The sequence below is a fragment of the Sarcophilus harrisii genome, chromosome 2, assembly GCF_902635505.1.
Source record: "Sarcophilus harrisii chromosome 2, mSarHar1.11, whole genome shotgun sequence".
Lineage (NCBI taxonomy): Eukaryota > Metazoa > Chordata > Mammalia > Dasyuromorphia > Dasyuridae > Sarcophilus > Sarcophilus harrisii.
The window spans coordinates 551326165-551352083 of NC_045427.1; the positions used below are offsets into that span (position 1 = coordinate 551326165).

Below are 25919 nucleotides of genomic sequence, written 5' to 3' on the forward strand. Positions count from 1 at the left end.
GGGTATAGCTAGTTCAGTTCATTACTGCTCCATTAGAAATGATTTGGTTGATCTCGTTGCTGAGGATGGCCTGATCCATCAGAACTGGTCATCATCTAGTATTGTTGTTGAAGTATATAATGATCTCCTGGTCCTGCTCATTTCACTCAGCATCAGTTCGTGTAAGTCTCTCCAGGCCTTTCTGAAATCATCCTGTTGGTCATTTCTTACAGAACAATAATATTCCATAATTTTCATATACCACAATTTATTCAGCCATTCTCCAACTGATGGACATCCATTCAGTTTCCAGTTTCTAGCCACTACAAAAAGGGCTCTTGCTCCAATTTCTATCCTGTGCCAGCTCTACTATCTTTAGACATTGCGGTGGTTTTCCATTCTTGGTGTTTCAACATATTCAATGTTGAATTTAGGGCAGGCACCTGATTGACTTGGCCCACTACCACTCAAAACTACTCAGTTTAGCAAATCATCTGGCATCAGCATTTTGCAGCAGGAATTACAGGGATGCATCACCATGACTGGTCAAATTAGCTGTGCATACATTGAATCTCCTTAATAGAATGGATGCCTCCAGATGTCAGGGACTGTTTCAGTTTTGTCTTTGAATTCCCAGCATCTATGAGAGTCTTACAGCTAGCATGTACTTAATATGCTTTTTCAACTGAGTTCAACTAAATTGAGAGTCAGCATGGAGTAGTAGATAGAGAGTAGATCTCATGGTCAAAAAAAAACCTGGGTTCAAGTGACTTCTCTGACCCATATAGACTATGTCACACTTAATTTGTCTTGACCCAGCCAATTGTTTATAAGTTAATAATTTATAACTGTATTTATAACTGTAAGTTGCCAATTTGAATTATTAGAGAGAATTTCTTTCCCAAGGGTTTCCTATAGTAAAAAATATTGAATTGTGGATTTGGCTTGAAAATGACCTTTCAATTAAAGTCAGGTATGTGTAGGCTTAAAAGAAAAAAGTGTTATGTGATTCTAAAGACATAGTTTCAGGAATGGGGCTTTATATTTGGAAAGAACTGAAACATAAATTGAGGTATCAATAAAATTTATTTTAAAAGAAAAAATAAAAATAAAAGGAGAATACGTCATCCAACCAGTTTGACTATCAGGGATAGAGTTGCTTTATGCTGACTTTTATGGAAGGGCCTGAAGGGCTGAGTCTAAGGTATAGTATTTCTTTATAGGCATCTTTTAATGACAAAACTCACATTTACTGAAAGGGACTGCATTCATAGGGAAGTCATGAATGAGGCCAGGGCTCCAGAGAAATGATGTCTATTCATGGCAAAAGAACCAGACCTGGATTCTAGTCCTAAGGCTATGAAACTAGACTAATAAGCTGTGGAAACTCTTTCTAGACCTCATCATACTCATTTGCAAAATGGAAGTGAATGATCTGATAATAATAATTTAATTAATTCATTTATAATCTATAATAAATAAACAAATAAATAAAACAATTTAATAATTATTAATGATTTAATTTAAAATTTTAATTATTTAAAATTTTCATTTAATTTTACAAAATTTAATAATGATTTAATAATAATTGCTGACATTTCTACAAAGCTTTAAAAGCTTTGTTCCTCACATTAACACAAGAAACTAGGTTCTACAAGTAGTCCCTTTCACCTATGAACTTGTTATTGTCCCCATTTTCCTTAGCTTATAGAGTATTGGTGTTATTCAAATTAGATGATGTAAATGTGTAAGAGTTTTGTACATTGCAAAAATTATCAGTATTATTATTATTGTTGTTTCTCAGATTGCTTTCACCTCTCCTTCTCTGTACTCTCTGGATTAGGAAGTCACAGGGTCATAAACTCATGAATTTAGGTCTGAAAGGGGCCTCAGAAAACACGAAGCCCAACCTTCTTGTTTACAAATGAGAAACTGAAGTACAGAGAAGTTAAGTCACAAAGCCAGACTTCTTGTCTGGGAAATTATAACAAAAAGAAATCTGTGTGGGAGATAGCATCTTCCTTATGATCAGAGTAAAAGAAGAGTCGGTCCTATTTTTCCAAGAACAAAAGGGCCCTTAGGAATCAAGAGAGAGACTCTCTATTTCCAACATTAACTTGCCTAGAAAACTGGCAGTATCTTTTGTATAATTCAGTATTACCATCTGTAAAGTGGGGATTATTTTAATACTTCCTCCATTTTGTGAGTGTGGGGGTAAAGAGTGAGTATGAATGAGAGTCTCTCTCTGGGAACTTGGAGGTTTTGGGAGAAAGGTCCCTAGAGAAGATAAATGGTCCTTCCCTTCATGTCTAGGAGCATTAGCAGAATGTCCTGACCACAGTCCTGACTTAGTTCCCTGGTTTCCTGGCCATGATGAAGATTATCATGTTCACATTGGTGAAGGCAGAAGACTTCTGCTTATATCCTCAGCCACGGTACATTCCATCCACATCACAGACGGAGGTAAGCAGCAAAGTATTCTTCAGCAAGCTTCCTTTCTTTTCTTTCCCTGTCTTATATCCCTTCTAATAAGAAAAAGAGCTAGGACAGGTTTCTGCCATGTGTTCAGATAGACAGAACAAATGACACATGCAGTTAGCTACTGTTTAATATCAATCAGAGCAGCTGGTTCTCAGAGCTAATCATCAGTTCTGTGCAGCTCAGAACTCGTTGATAGCTTGTCCTTGTTGGAGGTTTTACAAAAAAAAAATCATCAGTGAGATGCTTATTGGGCCTGGTAATTTCCTTCTAAACAATCTTTCTTCCAAACAGTGTATCGTAACAACCATATTAAACAAAAAAAAATGCTACTTATATAGAATGTTATGGCAGCCAGGCATATGGCCCCGTTGTCAAAAAGCCTGTTATAACTTCTGTCTCCAGTACTTACAATGTGACCATAGCAGAGTTAAAGAACATTTCAGTGCCCTGGGCAATTCTTTTTAAGTTTTTAAGTTTCAGAGAAGTTGCAACCTTCACTTCTAGAACGAGGATTTTTTCCCCCTTCTTGTCCTAAAATTAATGAAATCATAGATCCAGACCAAAGAAAAAAGAGTTAAAGGAAAACCAAAAGGGAGAAAGAAAAATTTGTCTTTGGGAGAATATTCTTGAGATCCTACATTTTGATTTGGAAGGTCTTGAGAAATCATCTAGTCCAGATGTCCAATCTCCCCCTCATGTTATAAATAAGGAAACTGAAGCCCAGGGAGGTGAATAATTTGCCCAGACTCATTTCATACCGTTAGAAAGAAGGGTACATTTGTATCTCTGCATTGCCTTTTAGAAGGTCACACTCACTATTAGCTTACTTGTAGTTTGGGACAATTTACTTAAATCCTTTTACTACTTATTTTTCTCACCTATAAAATGAAAGCATTAGACTACTTGACTTTTCAATTGTCTTCCAGCTTTCAGTTTTTTTATACTCATCTCCCTACTCTGCTGCTCAAATTTCACCTTTTTTTTCCTGTTCAGGAAAACTGGTTATTAAGGATAACACTGAGCCAATTGTTTTGCGGACTCGACATATACTTATTGAGAATGGTGGAGAAATGCATGTTGGAAGTGAGACTTGCCTTTTCCAGAGTAATTTCAGCATTGTCTTGTTTGGAAGGTAGGTAAATAGCCTTCCTAGACTATACTATAATATTGAGTTGGATTTAAGGGAGGCTTTCTGGAAAAGATATAAAGGACTCTTATTCCTCTTGGATCCTCTTTATCAGTATAAAATAGTCTTTAATACCAATGCTACAAAAAGTCCACAAATTCATCATTCCCTCCATTAACCCAGACAGCAGCCCTCCATTTTGTTGATGATTCTTTGTTAATTTCTCTAGCCAAAAATGTCATCATCTGATGGCCAAAATATTGGTCATCAGATGATGAGGGAGATGTGATTGATGATGATGATAATAATAATAATAATAACTATATAGCACTGATGATATGCCAGATACTGTGCTATACACTTTAGAGTTATTATCTTACTTAATTCTCCTAGCAACCCTAGGAGGTAGATGCTATTATTATCCTCCTTTTTACAGATGAAGAAACAAACAGTAAACGGAAGTTAAACAACTTACTTAGAGTCACACAGCTACTAAAGTCAAATTTGAACTCAGGCCTTCCTAGCTGCAGGCTTCCTAACTACTGCTCTTCTATCCATTGAACCACTTAGCTTCCCCAAAATCAATGAGAAGAAAAGCCTCTCTCATTAACTAAGTTGGTTTTTGGGTGATATCCCTAGACCTATATTTGAAACCCTTTCAGATCAATGTAATCTAACAGATCTTATGCCCTAGGGGCATGACTTTTGGAGCCCAGGTTTTCATGTCATGATGAATTATGAAAGTAATCATTCACCCAAACCAGGAGAACATTGTAAACAGCAACAATAGTGTTGCTTGAGAAAGAATTGCTAATGACTTAGTTATTCTCAGCAATACAATGATCATAGACAATCTCAAAGGACTAATGATGAAGCATGCTATTCAAGTCCAGAGAAAGAATTGATACTATCTGAATACAGACTGAATCATGCTATTTTTTACTTTCTTTCATTCTTTTTCTTTTATTTCAATTTTGTTCAAAATGACTAATATAGAAATGTTTTACATAAGAAAGAAAGAATCAGAGTTCTAGCTTAAGTGATGACAAACATAATTAGTCAACAACTACCCCACAAATACTTAATAAAAACGATTATGTGGAAAACATTGTGCTAGGTGTTATGATACAGATACAATAGTTTAAAATTTTCAATTCACAAGCAATTTTATTCGAAAGGAAATTACCATGATATTGAAGATACTGAAGAAATATATAATTCACAAATAATTTTAATTTATATGACCTAGGGGCCACAATTTTTAGTTTCTCCAATTGTTTTCCAATTATAGTCTAATTTATGGAAACTACAGTAATTTAAAATGTCCATTATTTCATTGGTGTGTTTATTCTTTCCAGTGATCACCTCACCTACCTTAGTAGATAATTTTCATACCAACTTCCCCAAATAATCAGTTGGTGGTCAATCTTTTGTCAATGAACCTATCTACATTTAGCTGGATGGCTTCTTGCCAGATCAATGGCCTTTCATCATGCCCTCACTCAAGGACTTTATATGATCATAGAGATGATTTTGGATGCTAGTTTGTCTCACTCTCTCATTTTACAGTTGAGGAAACTGAGGTTCAAGTTCACTATACAATTGATCCAAAGTCACATTGGCAAAGTAAGAAGGACTTTAATTCAGGTCCTCTGACCTCAGAGCCATTGTTTTTTTCCATTGTGTCACAGTGAAACCTGACAGACATTTTTTTTCCACACAACTTTTACAATTATAGCCTTTGAGAAGTCAGAGTTACTTCCAAACAACAGTGAATCATCAAAATAAGATTTAAGAGAAGGATTTCATAAAATCAGTGAGTAAAATAAAGCAAAATTTAAAGGAATGAAATTTCACTCCAAGTACAAGATCAGTCCTTTAACCAGGGCCTATTCCTTGTCATATGAGCTGATTATTACTATATTTGTTTTCTATTCAGAACACATGATAGCCAAGGTACATTCAATACAAAAGTTAACTCAGAGGTTCCATTTCTGAGGAATTACCCAAACTATGTTATTTATAAGCCAAAAGAAGAATTTCTAATATCTGTGTACTTAATGATAAATGCATTTAGCACTGGCGCATAAGAGATCTTTAATACATATTAATTAACTGGCTGACTGATCAAAGTATCTCATATTTGTCCTGAATAGATTCATTGGTAGAAGATATAATTGCTATTTTTGCTGACAATTTAATTTATTCAACAAATGTTTACCAGATAGATAGTTTCATTTTTGTCTTTATAATTTGTATTAACCTAGTGCCTTGAACTTAGTAAATGCTGTTGATTGATTGAGTACTTACTATCATGTGTGAGTACCTACCTTCAAAGCAGGATTTGCTTCTCAGAAAATCCCAGGAATAATTTTTTAATGATCCTAGATAAGTCACTTTAATCCCTGTTTGCCTCAGTTTCTTTAGCTGTAAAATGGGGGATAATAATACCTACTGCACAAGACTGTTGTGAAGATCAAATGAGGTGATATTTGTAAAATTGTCTGATACATAGTAGGTGTTACAGAAATGCTTGTTCCCTTATGCTTATTTCCTTAATGCTTTCATAGTTAAAATTGGGTTGGTTTTGGCTATTTTTTTCCTTTTAGAGCTGATGATGGCAGTGAGTCTGATGAGTACTATGGACTGAAGTACATTGGGGTTCGCCAAGGTGGAACTCTGGAGATGCATGGGCAGAAGAAGCTTTCCTGGACTTTTTTGAATAAGACACTCCACCCAGGAGGGATGAATGAAGGGGGATACTACTTTGAAAGGAGCTGGGGTCATCGTGGCGTCATTGTTCATGTCATTAATCCCAAACTCGGTGCTGTCATTCATTCGGACAGGTAAAATTTACTTGACTATTTCTTAAGCCAGTACACCAGACTTACCTTTAATTTCAGTGCTGAGAATGTTCTTACTTGAGTCTAATCAATACCTATCACAAAAGCAGTGGAGTCTAATAACTTTTCTCTTTGCCTTAATTTCCCAACATTCTCTAGTCTGTTGTTAGGAATCAATATTTCTTCATTCAGAACAGTGTTATTTACTTAATGTAGATTTTAAGAACAATAACAGTACCTTACAAATATTTTTCTTACTGATTACAAAGTACTTCATATATAGTTCTTTTGCTTCTTACTACAAATCTATAGGGTAGGATTACAACAATTATCTGCCCATTATACAGATGAGGCCATTAAAATCAGGGAGAAGTTGCTTGTCCAAGATCATGTAAGCAGTGAACTGTATGTAGGCTGAAATTTGAATCCCAGTTTTCTGGTTCCCAAATCCAGTACTCTTTTAACTTCATTTGTTTTATGTTACTTATCTAATACTCCGACTCTCCTGGCTAAGCAAAGGCCTACCTCCTTCTAATATGGTAGCCTCAGCAAACTTTTTTTATAAAGCAGAGCCAGAGTTCCAGGTATCTCCCATCAACGACATCTAGTTGGACCCAATTAAGCAAGTCCCTGATTTCAGGCTATAAGCAAAAGTGAATGCCTTGCCTTTCGTCCATGTCAAATCAAATCAATTTAGGTCAACAAACATTTATTAATCACTAGGAATGCAAAGGAAGACAATAAAAGTCTCTAGTCTCAAGGAATTGACAGTCTACACTGCATCAAGTAAAGATAAATCCTTGTTAACCTATCATTGTCAATTAGTAAAAGTTATAAATGTTGATTGATAAGTCCTTTCTGAATAGTCAGTTGCTTCAAGTTGCTATGGTTTTGTTTTGGGGTTTTTTTGTATTGTTGTTTTTTTTTAACTGGAAATTGTTAAAGTGATGTAAAACATTTGATTTCAATAATGTAATGAAGTAATCCCACAGTCAAATGGAAATTATTTCCAGAAGGGAAACAAGTGAAAGTAGAGTAAGTGAAAAATATTGTCTTTTAAATGGAAAGAGTGTGATCAAGAAAAAAAAAATATTTGCCAATGGGGCCAGAGAAAGCAAAGGATAGCTATCCTGCTTTTAGCCCAAGAAACACTTGAGTTGCCACTTAAACAACAGTTTTCTTTTTATGATAGAAAGTATAGGGCATTGAGAGCCAGAGACCCATATTTAACAGACTCAAAAGAGCTTTTTTCAAATTTGGGGAAGGACCCAGGTCCCCTAAGCCAATAAGAAGGTCCTAAAGTAGGCCATTGACATGAAAAAGGTCTAAGAAGACTTTGTGACCTGCAGAAAGAGTCAGATAATGTATATATGTGTCTTGAGTGACCCATTTTAATGAACAAATTGGCATTATCAGTGTGACTATGGGGGAACAGGATATATTGGAGAAGTTAAAAACTCTAGTCAACAACACGAATTCAAAGACATTTAAAATAATTTTTTTACTATTTATGAAATGATAATAATTGGCAATTTATATAGCATGAGGTATAATCAAATATATACATATATATATATATATATATATATATATATATATATACACATACATACATACACACACACACACATACACAAAGTGCTTTATCTCATTTGGTCCTTGCACCAACAGCCTGGGAGATAGGTGCTATATTGAAGCAGGCTAAATTATTTTCCTAGAGTTGTAAATGTTTGAGATAAGATTCGAACTCAGGTCTTCCTGAAGCCAGAGCTAGCTCTCCATCCACTATACCACTCAACTACTTGAAGTAGTTAGAGTAGCAAGGCAATATGGGAGGAATGGAGAAATTGACCAGAGGGGGGGAAATGGGCTTGATGTCTAATTTCATAAAAGGAGAAGAGAAGATGAAGTTTTAAAAACTTCTTATAATAATATATAGTTAAAAGATAAGGGCTGATACTCTTATGAGTATGTAGATGAGAAAAGTGAGAAGAGAAATAATGAGAGAAGTAGATAGGGAACCAAAATAGTCATTGGGAAACAAGATACTGTATTATAGCAGAAATAAATGAGGCAAACATTTCAAGGAAAGAAAGTTAATAATTAAGGTCCTTGATTAAGAAGCCCAAGAAAATGAGCGTTCAATTTCCCATGATGGATGCTCTCCTGGATTTTCTTTTGTCTTCTGGAATCTTATTATCTTGTCAGATCACATCAACTCTAAAACTCACCCATATCTACTCAGTATCCCTTGCTCCTATATCTCCTCTCTCCCTCTGGTTGGCAAAGTTAGAGGGGTGAATACTGAAGTTCCTCCATTTAGGGAGGACACCCAGGGCAACCATTTCATCATCTCCCACTTGGCTGTACTTACAGATGGCTACATTTATTTGGATTTCATTATACCCAGATGCTGGGTACCCTTATCCCTTTTTCCTATTCTTTTTATGTATTATATTCTCCCATTAGATTATGAGGTCCTTGAGGTCAGGAGATAACTTTTACCTTTTTTTGTATCCTAAGCACTTAGCACAATGCCTGGCACATAATAGGTACTTAATAAATATTTATTGATTGGTGGACAAAGAGGGAAGGAAGTCCCTCTCATGGTATAGTAGTGGTATAGTAATGGCCGCATGATATAATAGTCAGCCCATCAAACTGGAATCCCTGGCTCTTCCCCAATTGTCTGAGTGACCTTTACATCTCAAGTAGAAAAAATAGACTAGGGGTGAACTTTAAGATTTATTCCATGATTTGGTAAAAAGGTCACTGGTGAACTTTGAGAATGCAGTTTTTATAGTGTGGTAAGATGCAAATTATTGTCCCATACGTTTTAATGAAACCATTTTAAATGTTTGCTGTGAAACTTTGCCAAATTCTGTGATAAAAATGTAATTCACCATGTCAACATTCTTCAGTAAAATATACTTGTTTTCAGAAAACACTTTGCTTCAGAAGCAATTTATGATAAAAGATATGGTCTTCATGGTATAGTTAGGGAATATGGAATGAGCCACAGGCCAGAAGTAGACAGAAAGAGTAGGTTATATATATATATATATATATGTCTGCCTTTGGTCTTGCACAAGTTTTTGTTTTGTTTTGTTTTTGTTTTTGTTTTAAATCAGTTTGAGCCTTCATCATCTGAAAAGTGAAATTAAAGTCTTATCTATCGTGGAGGGGTATTTGTGAGTGTCATATGAGGTAAAAAGAAAAAGGAAAAGTTTGCAAAGTAAGGCATCCATTATTGGATTATCATCTACTATTGAATTAAAGTAATACTTAAGCAATAAATTACATCTCAGTGAGTTAGTCAATAAACATTTATTAAGCACCTTCTGTGTGCTAAATACTAGGATACCACAAAAGGCAAAAGAGACTCTCTGCTTTTCACAGTCTATAAACATTTGCTAAGCACCTACTATGTGTTAAATACTGGGATATAACAAAAGGCAAAAGAGAGTTCTTGTTTTCACTGTCTAATAGGGGAGAATATCTGTGGGGAAGAGAGAAATGATTCTCTCTTTTAAAAAAGAAAAATAGAAATTCACTTATTTCTGATTGAGGACAATTGCTATCCTTTCAGGAAGATGAAGAAATTTGGCTTTTATTCTTCTATTAGGGAAAAGAGGAAGCCAAAAATATTTCAATTTCAGTCTATTGGAAAGAGTAGCAAAAAGTCCTAAACTTGGAAAGGTGAGTTAGAAAGGAAACATTTTAATCAAGAATGTGATATGGCTGAGGCTAAATTGAGCACTGATTGATAAAAGTAAGGACAAGGGAGAAAGGTACCAAATGATACTTAATTATCTTTAGTTTTCTTTAAAAGCTTGATCTGTATGTATCTCGTTATCATAATATTTTATAACATTGTTTGTTTTACTGGTTTAAAAACAGTTTGAGTTATGTTGTTATTTGTTTTTGTCTTTTTTTTTTAAAGAATTCTCATTTCTCTGTCAAACTATATACATCTATGACTTGTCATGCAAACAAGGCATCTGCTGCCACCTGGTGGCACTGTACCTTAATTTCAAACAAAGTACCAAAAGTGAACGAAAATACTGTTGAAAGCTAAACTTTTCATTTTACAGAATGAAATAATTTTCAGAGAGTTAATGATAAGTAATAAGAGAATAAAGTTCTGGAAATGTCTCTGGATACATAACTATATTAGTGGTTGGGGGGAAATTAATTGAATGCCAAATAAAAGAGAAATAAGTCAGATGAAGAAGGCCTTTCTTCTCCCATTAGTTAGACTTGACTGTGTATGAAGGCAGAGAGATGTAAGCTAATAGAGAGGAAGGTTTTGAAGCTATGGAAAGGAAGGGGATAAGAATTGGAAGAAAAAATCCTCAGGAGCTAGGAAAGGATGGGATGAATATAAAATTTAAGGATAAACATTATATTGGAATATTCACTTTTTATACTTTCTCCTTTGCCATAGGGTAGTGGATAGAAATCTGATCTCACAGCCAGGAAGCCCTGGCCTATGATACACATTGTTTGCATGATCTTAGGCAAGTCACTTATCTAGTGTTTTAGTATTTTGGGCAGCTCTATAAGATGATAAATTATAGAAGAATTGCCAATCTTCCCTGAAGAAAGATGTTTCCTCATCTAGAAGTTCTCTCTTGTATCAATGAAATTGTCTTCTTTTATAGATAAAAATACTTGATATTGCTTTCTGCCTTCTTTCTGGTTTCTACAAACCATTTCAAGAACCCTATGGATTTTCTTTTCATCACATTTTTAAAGTGGGATCTTAATGAGAATAAAATGTTCCTTTTACTAAATATCATCTAGCCTACAGTTTCAATGGTCTTGGATGAAGAGAGTCATCTACACCCAGAGAGAGGACTGTGGGGACTGAGTGTGGACCACAATATTGTATTTTCATCTTTTTTATTGTTATTGGCTTGCATTTTATTTTCATTTTCATTTTTCCCCTTTTTGATCTGATTTTTCTTGTGCAGCATGATAATTGTGGAAATATATATAAAAGAACTGCACATGTTTAACATATTGGATTACTTGTTGTCTAGGGGAGGAGATGGGGGAAAGGAAAGGAAAAAAAATTTGGAACACAAGGTTTTGCAGAGGTGAATGTTGAAAATTATCTATGTGTACGTTTTGAAAATAAAAAGCTTTAATAAAAAAGGTCATCTAGCCTAATATTCTCATTCCACAAACTGAGAGTCGAGAGGTGAAGAGATTTTCTCATAACCCTTTTTAGCATACTGGCAGAACTGGAAGTAAAATTCAGATTTCCTAAATCTAATCTATTTGTTCAGTCATGTCTTACTCTTCATGTGCCCATTGGGAGTAGTTTGCCTTTCCCTTCACCAGCTCATTTTGCAGATAAGGAAATTGAGGCAAACAAGGTGAATTCCTCAGGGTCACAGCTAGTAAATGTCTGAGGTTGGATTTGAACTCAGGAAGATGAGACTTTCTGACTTGAGACCTGGTGTTCTATCCACTGAACCACCTAACTATCCCTGAATCTACTACAATATCATTTTCCCACTAATCCAAGCTTAAGCAGATCATTAGAATGCTGTGGAGATTTTTTTCCCTTTTGGGCTTAGAAAATGGTTGGTGGTGGATTTTTTTTTTTAAAGAAAAGTCAAATATGTAAGAAGCCACAATTTATTTCTAAGTTTAAAAAAACTGCCTTTTACTATGCACTTTTTAAAAAATCACATTTTTTGTTATCAGTGAATAGTGTACTGTCTTCCCAGTTAGTTCTCACAAAATAAATTCATGGACCCCTGGACATTTGGAATTAGCCTGTGGAAATGCTTCTCATTGCAGAGAATCCTAACTTTTGTTCTCCTTTTTAGGTTTGATACTTACAAATCCAAGAAAGAGAGTGAGCGTCTGGCACAGTATTTGAACACAGTGGCTGATGGCATGATCCTTTCCGTGGCTGTGAATGATGAAGGATCTCAAAACCTAGATGACACGGCCAGGAAAGCCATGACCAAACTGGGCAGCAAACATTTCCTGCGCTTGGGATTTAGGTATGTATCCCTTCTGCCAGGAAAGCAGGGGACAGAGCTCTTATTATGTGGTGATCTTCCCCAAGACTCTGAATAGCACAGTCCTTTCACATGGAAAACTTGCCTCTTTATAAATAGCCCCACCTTCCTGGTGAGTCTCCCAACACACACACACACACACACACACACACACACAAATACTCCACAAAAATACCCTCATTTAATGGCTAATGTAATATAGCCCAAGTGAATTTCAGGAAAACAGGAGAAGCAGCATGGAGATGCTAGATAATGGATACATCACTGGATTAGCAGTTGGAAAGCCAACTGGTTCCCTCCTAAGGAATTTTAAACTATTTCTTATCTAATTTCAAAGCCAAATCATAGATTTTAGAACAAATCTTCAATGTCTTTTAATCCGATCCCTTCATTTGGAAAGATAGGGAAACTGAGTCCTTTAAAGTTTAAGTAATTTACTCAAGGAAACCTAGAAGATATGAGACAAAGATGGGTCTTGAAGTTTTCTGACTCCAAGTCTTTTCCTACATTCCTACATTACACCACCTTTCACAAAACCTTATTCACTCATTCAACAGTAATCACTTATTGAACATTTATTCTTAATGCTTCCTTAATGAACATTTATTAAAAATATCTACCATGTGCCAAACATTGTGTTAAGCACCAAGAGAGAGGTACAAGGTTTTCTAGCTCTAAAATCAGATTTTTTTCTGCTGCATTATGTTATTCTCAGATGCGTAGAAATCTATATCTCTGTTCTCATATATGCATAACTAAAGTTCATCTTTCTTTTTGTTCAGTGCACATTCAGGATGGTATCATGCCTCGGGCTTTGGCAAAAAGCTTATTTAGAGATTATGCTAAGTGTATTTACCCAGTGAAACACAGTAAAAAGCTGGTCTTATATGTAACTTGGTGTGCATTATATTTACCCTTCAGATTGTAAAACATCCTGTCTGTGTACATTGGTGCATGCCCTGACATTGAGAATGTTCACTGTTTATTCAGTGTCGGCCACAACATTTTATCATTAGTTTGAATTTCAGCTCTTTTAAGTTGGAGGCGGAATCTTATCCTGTAGACACCTGGAGGCCACCATTAGCATCCTTTCTACCCCTCACTAGATAAAGAATAGATATGGTGACTCTTCTGAGTCAGGATCAAAGGACTGTTACTAGTCATGAAAGGGAAAGACTATGAAGTGAGAGCCAAAAAGAGAGTAATTTCAAGTAATGGAGTATTTCCTTTGAAAGGTAAAGGGTCACATATCCAGGCAGGTGTTATGTTCTAGAACTGATTAAAGTTTGAATAATTAGTTATAATATTAGTTCTTTTGAATAATAAACTTTTAGAGCTAGAAGGAACCCTAGAAATCCTTATGACAGTAATGAATATACTGACAAGTAACTAGTATTAGACAGTGAGCCTGAGCTAGAGTTCATATCACCCTCCAGAGTGTTTAGCTCTGTACCATGATGTTTCTCCTTTACATGACATTATGTAGCACCCATGACAAATAGTTAAACTGTGATCTCATTGGGAAAGTAGGAAGAGAACAAATGTTATTTTTTAATCCCTATTTTGTAGATGGAAAAATTGAGAAACAGCAACTTGATGATGGTGATCTAATTATTAGGAAATAAGACTTGAGCCTTAATTTTCTGGTTTCATAATATAATGAGTTAATTTGGATAGTAGGTGACTTCCTTCCTATTGAAGGCATGGGTAGGTTATAGAAGGAGTTCTCATTCAAGTATCAGTTTAACTATGTAATCTCTGAAGTCCCTTCTAGCTTTGAGATTCTGTGATTCAATGATTCTGTGTCTCCCAGCCTGGCATCATGGTGTAACAGCTTGTAACCCAATACAAAGGGTAGAACTGTACTGAACTGAAAATAGAATCAAATAGTTACCAAAAACCTGCTATGTAAAAGAGAGTGCATTGTTCTTTGGAGGATGCAAAAAAAAAAAGAATAAGGCAACATTTCACTTAACCTCCTCTATGGAAACAGAATGAACTTGAAATCAGGAAAAAAAATCTTGATTCAGATGTTTCCTCAGATCTATTAATTTCTATCAACATCACTTTCCTCATTTCATAAGTGTAGATAGTTATAATACCTACCCCACAGAGTCGTTTTAAAGGTCAAATGAGACGATGTGTGTAAAGTCTTTGCAAACTTTAAAAGTGTCAAATGAATTGAAACTATGTTATTATGAATATCTATATACAGAAAATGATGATGAACAGTTGGAACACAGTATATGATACATGCCAAACAAATCATATGAACAGTCACTATTGGGTAGGTAGTCAGGCTAAAGAAAATGGACTCTGAAGGAAGAGTAAACTTCACTTACTTTTTCTGTCTCAGTTTCCTCAACTGTAAAGTGGGAATAATAATAAAGGTAAACTTTTTTTCCAAAAAGATGAAGAGGAAACTGAGATTGGTGGGGAGACAGGTAGAAGAAAGGGTTGGGAATGTCCAGAATCAGAAAATATATACAGTATATTTGGGAGACAGTAGGAACAACTTAGAAGATTGGGGTGGGTTTGTATTGGGGATAAAATTCCAAACCTTTGCTGGATTCACACCATGAAGCATCTTAAACATGTGGTAAAAGAAAAGTTCAAATCGAACCTATAAACAATAAGGAATCACTGAAAGTTTTTGAGCAAGGCAATGACATGTTTATAAGCTACTAATCAACAAGGATTATGTTTTAAATCCATTATTCAACAAGTATTTTCTAAGTTTTTGCTTTGTGAAAGGATTTAACTAGAAGGGAAAGGGTCAGAAATGAAAGTTTTTATCCTCTAGGAGGATACTTGGATGCTTGTCTTCCTATTACCTTTAGCATAAAATACAAACTCCTTTGGCTGTCATTGAAAGTCCTTCACAATCTGGCTCTAACCCATGCCATTCCCCTTCATACAACCTCTAGTCCAGCCAAACTGACTTACTCTCTATTCCTTACACATATTATTCCATTGCCCATCACCCTGTCTTTGTCCAAACTTTTCTTCATTCTTGAATTCCATGCCCTCTTTATGTGCTGCTTTTAGAATCCCTGGTTTCCTTTAAAGCTCAGCTCAAACATGAGCTGAAATCTCCTACATGAAATCTTTCCTACTTTCCTCACATGGTAGTGATTTCCTTCAATTTTATTCATTTACACATAAATATGATATTTACCCTGATAGAAATGTAATCTTCTTGAGGGAAAAAGCAATCCATATTTGTATCCCTAATGCCTATCCCAGTGCCTGGCATATAATAGGGCATTAATAAATGTTTTTTGATTATGATACATTAAAGTAACTACATAAGTACAATAAAATGTAGAGAGCAGTGGAAGGAAAATAATGGTGTAAACAAAGTACTTTAAAAAATTTGAGAAGGGAAAAGACCCTTTCAGTAGTGGGATTTGGAAAAACTTCCCAGACTAAGTGGCACCTGAGCTAAGTATTGAGGAAAGATAAGGATTCTGAAAGATGGAGATGAGTCCTGAGTGCTTTCCCATTATGGGAGGTGTCCATGCATTCTCATGTTGCGAGGAGATGGCATGTTGAGTCTGGGGAATAGTTTGTGAGTAGGACAGTTTGATGTATAAAGGAGAATAATCTGAAATAAAGCTGGAAAGGTGGTTTGATACGAGTTTGTATCATTTTAATTTTGATTTTGAAATATGAAATAAAGACTTTTTTCATTTATACTGGAGGGAATGGGGAGTCCTAAATATTTTATTTATTTTTGTGTCCCTTGAAGTGCCTAGAAAATACTTTACAGAAATAGGTATGCAATAAAAACTTATTAAAAAGTGAAATTTAAACAAAATATTAAATTTGTCCTCTACAAAGATTAATCTGACCATAGCCATTGTGTAACATAGATTAAAAGGAGTGGAGAATAGAGACAAGGAGACCAACTAAAATTCTGTTGCAATAGTTTTGGAATTAGGTAATGATATCCTGAACAATAGAAACGGAAAGGAAATGATGGAGATAGGAGGCATTCCTGAGGAAAGAATACCATAGGACTTGGTGACCAGCTAGATGTGAAAGGGGAAAGATGGAGGAGTCAAATATCTCTAAGATCTTCTAACCCTAAAATTTCATTACTCTGTGACTTTCATGTTTTAAGATTGAGTTTTTGGCATAATGGTTATACCATTAATATAAATAGGGAAGAAAAGGGAAAGTTTTGGGGGTGATGCTGTGAAGATAATGTTTTTTCCTGATATATGTTGATTTTAAGATTATAAACATATAAATATATACTAGAGAGAGAGAGTTCTTGCCTATTGGGAATAGGGGAAATAAGGATTAAAGATATAGATACAGCTTTTCCATTGCAGGATTCCATGGCTTGGGTAAAAAGGAGACAGTATAATTCCCCCCAAAGCCAGCATAGATAAATAATTCTTTTTATCAAAGTTCATGAACTTCTGAGTTAATTCTTGAGGTCTGACTGGGAGCAAGGAAGTGGTATAAATGTGGGATGTTGAGAGGTTGCTTTGCTATAGGATGAAGGCATCCTGTCAGAGTGAAAATTGCATTTCTACTTACTGAAAATTAATACAAGAAATAACTATTCTTAGTTACTTCCAAGTCAAAACAAGACAGGGCAGTGATAGAACAAGATCATTGAGATAGTTAATTTTATGCTTGTCCATCTTGGGGAATTTAGAAAAGAAAACATAGACGAATTTTCCTTGACATAGAAGCAAGAATTGGGCTCAGTAATTTCTCACTTTTTTATACGTAGAGATAGCTAGGTGGTGCAGTGGATAGAGCATTGTATCTGAAGTCAGAAAGACCTGAGTTCAAATTCAGCCTCAAATATTTATTAGCTGTGTGATCCTGGGCATGTCACTTAATTTCTTCCTGCTTTAGTTTCCTCAATTATAAAATGAAATAATAATATTACCTACTTATGAGAATTGTTATAAGGATCAAATGAGATAATATTTGTAAAGCACTTAGCACAATGCTTGGCATATAGTAGGTGCTTAATAAATGCTTGTTTCCTTCTTTCCTTCTGAGGACTCTAAAGGAATTTCCAGATATATTATCTTGTTCTTTACCATGGAGTCAGGTATTATTCTTCCCACTTTATAAATAGCCTGGGTTTAGAGAGTCTGTACTGGAACCCAGGCCCTAACTCCTAGCCCATTGCATCATGAAGATAGTGCGTCACTTGGATTTTCCTATGTATGACCCGGCCAGTACAACCCAGCTCTCTTAAAGATAAACTGAGATGGTAGCAAGAAGATTGTACTGGCTGATGTTAGCCTACTCCTCATCTGCTTTGATGGAGAAAAACATCATGCTTTATGTTGTTTAACATTTTTATTGATGGTTCTGATAGAGACATAGAAAGCTGGCTTATTACATTTCTGAGTTCTACAATGATAGGAAGTATATCTGACCCAAATAGTGATTCAATAAGGATCCAGAAAGATCCTGAAAGGCTAGAACATTAGGCCAAAAATAAGGTGAAATCTAATAAGCTTGGTTTTTTTTTTAAATCTTCATAAGTACAAGATGGGGGAAGTATGGCTAGACAACGTTTAATCTAAAAAATATCTGGGGTTTTTATAGTACCACAACTTCAATATGAGTCAACAGTATAATATGGAAGTCTCAAAGTCTAATGCAATATGAGATCACATTAGGAGGAATACCATGTGCAAAAGAAAGGCAATAATTCCGTTGTACTCTGACCCGGCCAGATAAAACCACATTTTGAGTCCTTTCGGTAGAACAGTTGATAAACTGGAGAATACCATTAGAAGGGCAATAAGCCTAGGAAAAAGCCTTCAGTTCATGTTCCTTGAGGGTTAGAAGAATATTGATTGTGAAGAATAGAATAATTAAGGAGAACTAACTTCAATTATTTGCAGGGCTGTCTTATGGAAGAGGGATTAGACTTAGGAACCATGGGTGGAAGATACAGAAAGGCAAATTTGGGCTTATTGTCAGGGGAAAAACCTTCCACATCCTCAGATGAAGCCTTCGGCAAAGACTGGTTAAACCCTATGTTAAAGATGATGTAGAAACAATTCTTACTCATTTACCAGATGGCCATTGACTCCTGTCCCAAGATTCTTTAATATTTTGTAATATCCTCAGTGTTGGTATCAGTTCCCTAATATTAAAATGAGAGAGTTAAATTCCATTCTAGTTCTAAATCAAAGGATTCAATGATCCAGTGACCTAACCTTTGTTGTTTGTTGTTGATCAAGCCCAGGGTGGTTCCCTGACGCATGAAGACTTGTGTATGTTGGAAAAGTAGATTAGTGGACATTTTGATTCCTTTTCCCTTCTGTCACTGCTTTCTACACTGAAACCCAATAAATCTTTAGTGCTCAGAAGGACAGTTCATAGGTACAGCCTTTGAACACATATATTAGTGGATGCTCACATCATTCATCTTGCTTTCCTGGACTCAAACATTAGTGAGTCTATTGAAAAGCTTCCTTCCCCCGAGATTCAAAAAAGCACCCTAATTCTAGGTGAGAAGGAAAGCATGATGGGAAAAGTTTAATCTTATAGACTAGTTAGTAGGCGTCTATCGCCTCTTCTCTTCTAACAGTAGAAAAGTAGGAAAAACAAAGTTGCAGGGTAAAAAAGTTACAGGAAAGGTCCAACCTGAAATACTTTAGACAATAATAGAAAGAAACATCTAACTGAGAAAAGTAGAGAAGGACAAAACCTTAAGAGAAGCATTTACCAAGAGAGGAAATGGAATGGTCAAAGAAATCAAAAAGTGGGGGAGGAAGAATATCCACAATAAATAGATATAATAAATGAAAAGGAACAAAAGAAGAAATACAAGAAGAAAAAAATAGTACTAACAGTTCTATGAGCATCTCTAAATCATATAATCATTGATACAGAGTTGAAAGGGACCTCATAGGTTAACTAGTCCTATCCTCTCATTTTATATATGAAAAATCTGGGCTCAGAAAGGCTTGCCCAACGCTACATAAATAAAGATCTGGGGTAGGATTTCAATCCAGATCCTCTGACTAAAGCACCATCACTCTTTTTACTACACCATGTTGCATCCCTTGAAAGGAGTACTAATTTACTAACAGGTGAGCAAAAGAAGGAACTAGTATTGGGGAAGAAAAACATTAAGGGACATCAATAAAGAGAGATTTGTCATCAAAAAAAAAAGAAATAACTCAGAATTAATCTAGGGATTTAGTGGTACACCAATCTAAGTCCCAATAGGGATACTTTATAGATCTAGATAAAATGTTGATCAAAGTCATGGAAGAACAAATTGTTGGTGGTGTTTTAAAATCAAGTGAAATTGTGAAAAAGTAAAATGAGGAAGGAGATCTCTTCTTCTAGAGCTTGGATTACTCTACAGTATAGTAATTATTGAGATATAATAGAATTTTAAAAAGAGAACAATAAATAATTACTAGACTAGATAATTCTTTATGTCAGAACACAATGAAAAATGAATTCCACTTATTGTTGCTATTAAACCCAATCCATCCAAATGGATCATCCAATCATCCAAACAACCAACATTATCAAAATTGTGGAAAGGGTATCAAGAACTCTAGAATCAGAGAATTGCTAAAATGGAAATCATTGGATTCCAACCATTCATTCTAGAAAAGTGAGATCACATTCTATGTAGGATCATAGAAGGGGAGGGGAGGGAGGAACCTTAATTCAATACCTTCATTTTATAGATGAAGAACATGACATTCATAGTGATGACTCAATTTTATAGGACTGGGAACTCGGGTCTCAACTTTCTCTGTTCAATGTTCTTTCTGTGATAGCATGTACTAATTTAGTGGCAGAACCAACATTAGAGGTCTCCTGGCTGCTGGTTTAATATTTTTTCTCCACACCATTCTCTTTTCTGAAGGATGTTTTGGTTCTATAAGTCTGTCCAGGTGTTAACTATTTAAATTAATTTATGCTAATGGAAAGAGCTAAAAGCCTTCTGGAGGCAGCATACCCACCTATGAGCTGTTAATGGTCCTATTAGTTGGAATTCCAAACCAGATTAGTGAAAGGTAATTCTATGGCAAATTGGTAAGGAAAATATTTGAGCCTTAAAATGGCATCCATCAAATCATATTTGGACTTTGTCTCTGATTATACTATTCAGTGTGGGATTCATATAGATGTATTTATTTGTAGGCTAGACTAAAACAATGTTATAGAGATAGCACCATGGTCTTCAAATATGACAACTGTGATTCCTATCCTCGAGATTTTCTTCTGTTTGCTTACTAAATAACTTCAGTGTGCTTTTAGTTTTCCATATCTGAAAGACATTCAGCTCCATCAGTAGAATTAACTAACATTCAATAATTGAGTCTCAAATTCAAAGTTTTCTAAGAGTGTGTGATTCAAGGAAGCTTAATGATAGGTAGATGTGGTAGAAGACCACCAGATTGGAAGCCAGAGCCGAGGTCTTACTCTGCCTCTACCATTAACTAGCCATGGAATTTGGAACAGGCTGCTTCATCTCTCTGCATAAAATCATCCCTAGATGATCTCAGATTCAATAAACATGCCTTAAGAGCCTACTGTGTGCCAGGCATTGAGCTGAGGTCCCTTTTAGAGCTAACATTGCATGAGTCTATACTTAAAACTGTACATGTTCAAAAAAAGGAATTGATTTCCTCAGGGGTAATGAATTCTTTGTCATTTGTATCTTCAAAGGAAGAAATGATGGGCTTCTTAAGGTAGTTGTAGATAGAAATACTAGTCAAGTATAAGTTGATCTATGAGGTTCCTTCTAACTCTGAACTTGGAAGATTTTATGAAAAAAAGCTGCATCCCAATAGTTCCTGGGACAGAAGTGGTTATCATTCTTTAGAAATAAGCCTCCAGAGACTTAAGTGAATGAAATGAACAAAAACATTAAGCATGCCTTCAAACAAAAAATGTCTTCATTAGAGTTTTTTTTCTCTCAAGAATGCCCTTCAACCTTGTTTTTAAGAAGTAATGGGTCATGGGTTTTTTCAACTTTGGAAAACACACAGTCTCTTCTCTCTCTCTCTCTCTCTCTCTCTCTCTCTCTCTCTCTCTCTCTCTCTCTCCCCATTTCATACACATACACACATGCAAACACACACACATATTCCAACCAGCTTACTGAGTGCAATAGAATCATTTCTCCCACCCTGCTGTCCCACTCCTTGTTGGAGATAGATCACAGCTTCCCAGTGCCTTTGGCGCTGGATGTGCCGAAAAATTTTCCAGTTGACACATCTGGCATACTGGCAGGCTCCTTGGGGAATTATGTTGGTGGTCAGTAATTTCCCTTTGGGTTGTCCTAGAGTTAATCTGCTGTTAAGCTGGTGGGCCGGCCTTGGGCCAGGGAAAAACGATTTTTCTCTCTACCAACAAGGTTTCTTTGTTTATAACATAAATCTTGAATTTTTGTGAAGGGGAATAATTGGAGATTGTCAATGAGATATATAGGCCAGATAGAGAGGAATGAGCCATCTTTCTTATCCAGCAAGGGAGAATGGTGGGCTTTTTAAGAGTAGTGTTTCCTTTAAGAGTAAGGCTGAATTCTTCCATACAAAGGGCTTCTGACACTTATTACCTATTTCTTCCTTCCTTCTTAAAAATACTCTTATTTTACAATCTCAGTTCTATAAAACTGATACTGAAACCCATTTCTCTTTTTCTGATAGAGAAGTAGGTGACTTTAGATGTTGGTACTGTCAACATAGTATTTTCTATGTTGCATGATTTTGTTTGTAAGCTTTCTTTTGTTATAAGGAGGGGCTCAAGGGTGGGGGTATTCAAAAGAAATTGCAGTGGTACAAAAAAGAAAGGTCAAAGGAAAATATAAACAAATATCTTATTTTTAAAATACTTCCTAATGGTTCTAGGGCCATGCAAATTCCATGGAAAGGTTTGTGATTTGTTAAGATCAAGTAAATAGAGTATTCAGAGAGTCAGCCAGCAGGGAAGGCTTTGCTCTGGCTTCTTCCCACCTCCTGTCTATGGTACCCTCTGGGCCATGAGGTGCATCTTTTAGAAGAGACCTGTTTTTGATGTGAAAAAGTTAGTTGAGAAACTTGATCTTTGATCTAGGATCACTAGTCAGGTTAAAAGGAGTATTTGAAATATTATTCCCCCAGGGAAGTGGGATGTAGGCTGCTCTCTATCCACAGTTAGCAATGACTTTTCTTCTATTTTTACTGTTACCTGGGCATTACCTGGGCATTCACTAATTTTCACTGGTGTCCAGGCTGTGCTTGAGCAGAACAACATCAAAAACAAAAGCAGAGTTTCTTTCTCATTAAATCCAATTGAAAGACAATGAATCTCTGAGTACTACATAGAGTCCATGGAAGCCTCCTTTCTCATTGCTTCCCTTGGACTGGCATTTTCTGGCTTTTCAAAAGACTGACACTTTAATTTTTGATCTTTACAATTCTGCAAAGTAGTTGAGAGCAGATATCACATTTTGTAAATGAGGAAATTGAAGCTCACAAGACTCTTCCTCCTTGTAAGTCAGGAAATTAATAGCTTTTCTCAAGATCACAAACTGAGAGCCAAGAGTAGAAACCATGGTGTTTTTTGTTTTTTTTTTTTTGGTTTGGTTTGGTTTTGGATCCTAGACCTACTTTGGAAGTACATGCAGAACTCTAGAAGTTTGTTCAGAGGTAAAGATATAGGGCAAAAGTTCTGTACTTTCATCAGAGTGACATTTATGAATAGCATGTATACTCCTGTTATTCCAGTACCCAGTCAGGAGTATTAATTCATCTTTTGTATTCAGGAGTGATGGGGAAAATAAAACAGTAGAGGAAAGTGAGAGTAAAATGGCAGTAAAGGCTTAGTTCTAAAGAAATATAATCATTGATTTTTCTTTCAAAAAAAAAGAGGGGAATTTTAAAAGTCAACTATCCCAAGCAGATTCTTAAGGGCTAGATCACACGATCATAGATTTAGAGCTGGAAGGGACCTTTGGGATCATGGAATCATCTGTTCCAATGACTGCATTTGATAGATAAGGAAACAAATGCCTAGAAAATCAAAGTACCAACATTAGCATCGGTTAGGATTGTAATTAAGCTCCTTTTTCTATAAATTTATCACTTTTTCCACTATTCCATTCAGTCTTATTTTGAACTATTGCTTCAAATCCTCCAAACATAAGAAAAGGGTAGATTTTTCATTATTTTCCAGGCATCCTTGGAGTTTCCTGACTGTGAAAGGAGATCCTTCATCTTCTGTTGAAGACCACATAGAATATCAAGGTAAGTCATAAAATTGGCTAAGATGGGTTAGGTTCTCTTCTTCTCAAGTCTTAATGACCACTTCTTGTAGGTACAAAGTATAGGTACACTTCTTATAGGTTCTAGAGGAACATGGAAGTTCCTCTAGAAATCCTTCAGTTCTCAATGTCTCTTGACTATTAACTATAGGATTTTGCAGGAAAGGGAAATAAGAGAATCAAATCAGATCTGGTTTTGAATGTATGTTGCATTGTAGTTACTTTAGTTTAGAATATAGAATTCAAGCCTCTTGAGGGCAGGAACTATTTTACTATTATCTTTGTGGGTAACTGGGTGACACAGAAGATTGAATCTGACTTGGAGTCAGAATGGCTCAACTTTGAAATTTGCTGAAGATATTTTTTAAATAGAAGTCACCATTTCCTGATCCAAAGGCTATGTGGGAACCTAAATAATGTGGAAATTCCAGGCATCATGAGCTAATGCAATATTTTTTCCACAAGAGAGCTTTTGGGCACCCCTCAAATCACACTATGTAGTCAGCTATTTTCTTGGCCTAATAATGGTTATCCAGCAGCCAAGAAAGATCAATGCCTTGATCCACTGCAGTACAATCCAAAAATACTGTTTCTCCAAAGATTTAGAAGAACAATTTCATCATTCTTCCTCCTTGTAAATCAGGAAATTAACAGCTTTTCTCAAGATAAAAATATTTGCCTGATACTTAGAAGCTCCTTGAAAACAGTACTTTGTATTCCTCCAGTGTTAGAATAAGTTGTAGCATTCATTCTTTCAAGCAACATTTATTAAAATGTCTATGATGGATAAATACCTGTTTGCTCTAGATGTTTAGGAAAATACTCAGTAAGACACTTTCACGTTTCAATCTCATAACAGGAATAAAGCACAAATACAGGTAATTCTAATACATGTTTGTGTTAGAAAAATAAAAAAAGCACATGTGAGGTCCTATGAAAAAAACTGATAGGATAATCAGTTATCCTGATAGGAGATAAAGGATAACTTCACAGAGGAAACATTTGAATTGTGCTTTAAAGGATGAAAACAGTTTCAACCAATAAAAAAGAGGAAAGAACATTTCTAGCACAGGGAACAACATAAGCAAAACAAAGGAGAAGTACATTTATTCTGTTCAGTTTAACAAACAAAGTGGATGAATGGTAGTACAAAGTTGGAAAGACAGGGTAATACCAGACTTTGGAAGATTGGATGCAAGGTAAAAATTATGAACTTTATTGTGTAGATAAGAAGGAACTATTGAAGAATTTTGAGGTGACATGATCCTTCATATGCATAGCAATATGTTATTGTTTATCCTTCATTCTCAAAGAAGGTAATGTCAGTGAAGTGGTGTCATGACATACTCTGTCTTTTGGGGTGTTCTGTTGCTCTAAAATTTGTGTAGAGTCATTATTTAAAGGAATTTCGAGAGGTTTGGGGAAATGTGGGTGAGTTCCTGCTTTTACCCCACATCTTGGCTCTATTTCCCAGATACTTGTAAAAGCTTTTTTTTTTTCTTTTGGATCTCTGAACCTTCCCAAGATATCTTGGGGTGTACAGACCAGATTTCTTCCTTAAGAACAATGCCTTAAACCAAAAGCCACTCTGATTCTCATTGATTGGGCACTAGTAGGTCCCAGGCTAAACCCTATTTGGTCATTGCTTAGATCCTGATTGATTCAGAGTGAATGTAAATAGCAATAACTTCTGCTTTGGTCAGAAACCTTGGAAGGAAAATACCTTCAAGGTTTCTAACCAAAGCAGAAATCATTGCTATTTACATCCATTTATTCATTTATTTACTTTTTTTTTTACTTGGTGAAAGAGGAGATTCTTTGCCTCAATTGCTACCTAAACTTAATCACTGACTGCATAGGGATAAGTCTGACAGTGATATAAAGGATGGAATGTGGGAATAGTAAGAGTATAGTACAAGGGATGATTAATAAATGTTTATCAAATAAATGAATGATCTAATCAATTACTGCTCAAATGACCAAGGACCTTTTGTATCATATTTGTCATCACTTTTAATGCCATATTTTATTCAATTCGAAAAATCTCAGTTACAAAATTATCTTATCCTTTTAATAGGTCAACGAGGCTCAGCTGCAGCCAGAGTTTTTAAATTATTCCAAACTGAAAATGGGGAACATTTCAATGTTTCTTCATCCAGTGAGTGGGTACAAGGTAAGAAATC

The 25919-nt window shown here is 35.5% G+C and overlaps 1 protein-coding gene across 1 annotated transcript in view; it reads left to right on the top strand.

Annotated features, from left to right (window-relative positions):
* Nucleotides 1-25919, top strand: part of CEMIP (cell migration inducing hyaluronidase 1) — a 112257-nt gene that overhangs the window by 6388 nt on the left and 79950 nt on the right. The window contains exons 2-7 of the mRNA XM_012542064.2: nucleotides 2293-2442; nucleotides 3454-3592; nucleotides 6196-6432; nucleotides 12273-12452; nucleotides 23649-23719; nucleotides 25814-25909. Of these exons, the coding sequence (XP_012397518.1) occupies nucleotides 2293-2442; nucleotides 3454-3592; nucleotides 6196-6432; nucleotides 12273-12452; nucleotides 23649-23719; nucleotides 25814-25909 (873 nt within the window). The remainder of the gene's footprint in view (nucleotides 1-2292; nucleotides 2443-3453; nucleotides 3593-6195; nucleotides 6433-12272; nucleotides 12453-23648; nucleotides 23720-25813; nucleotides 25910-25919) is intronic.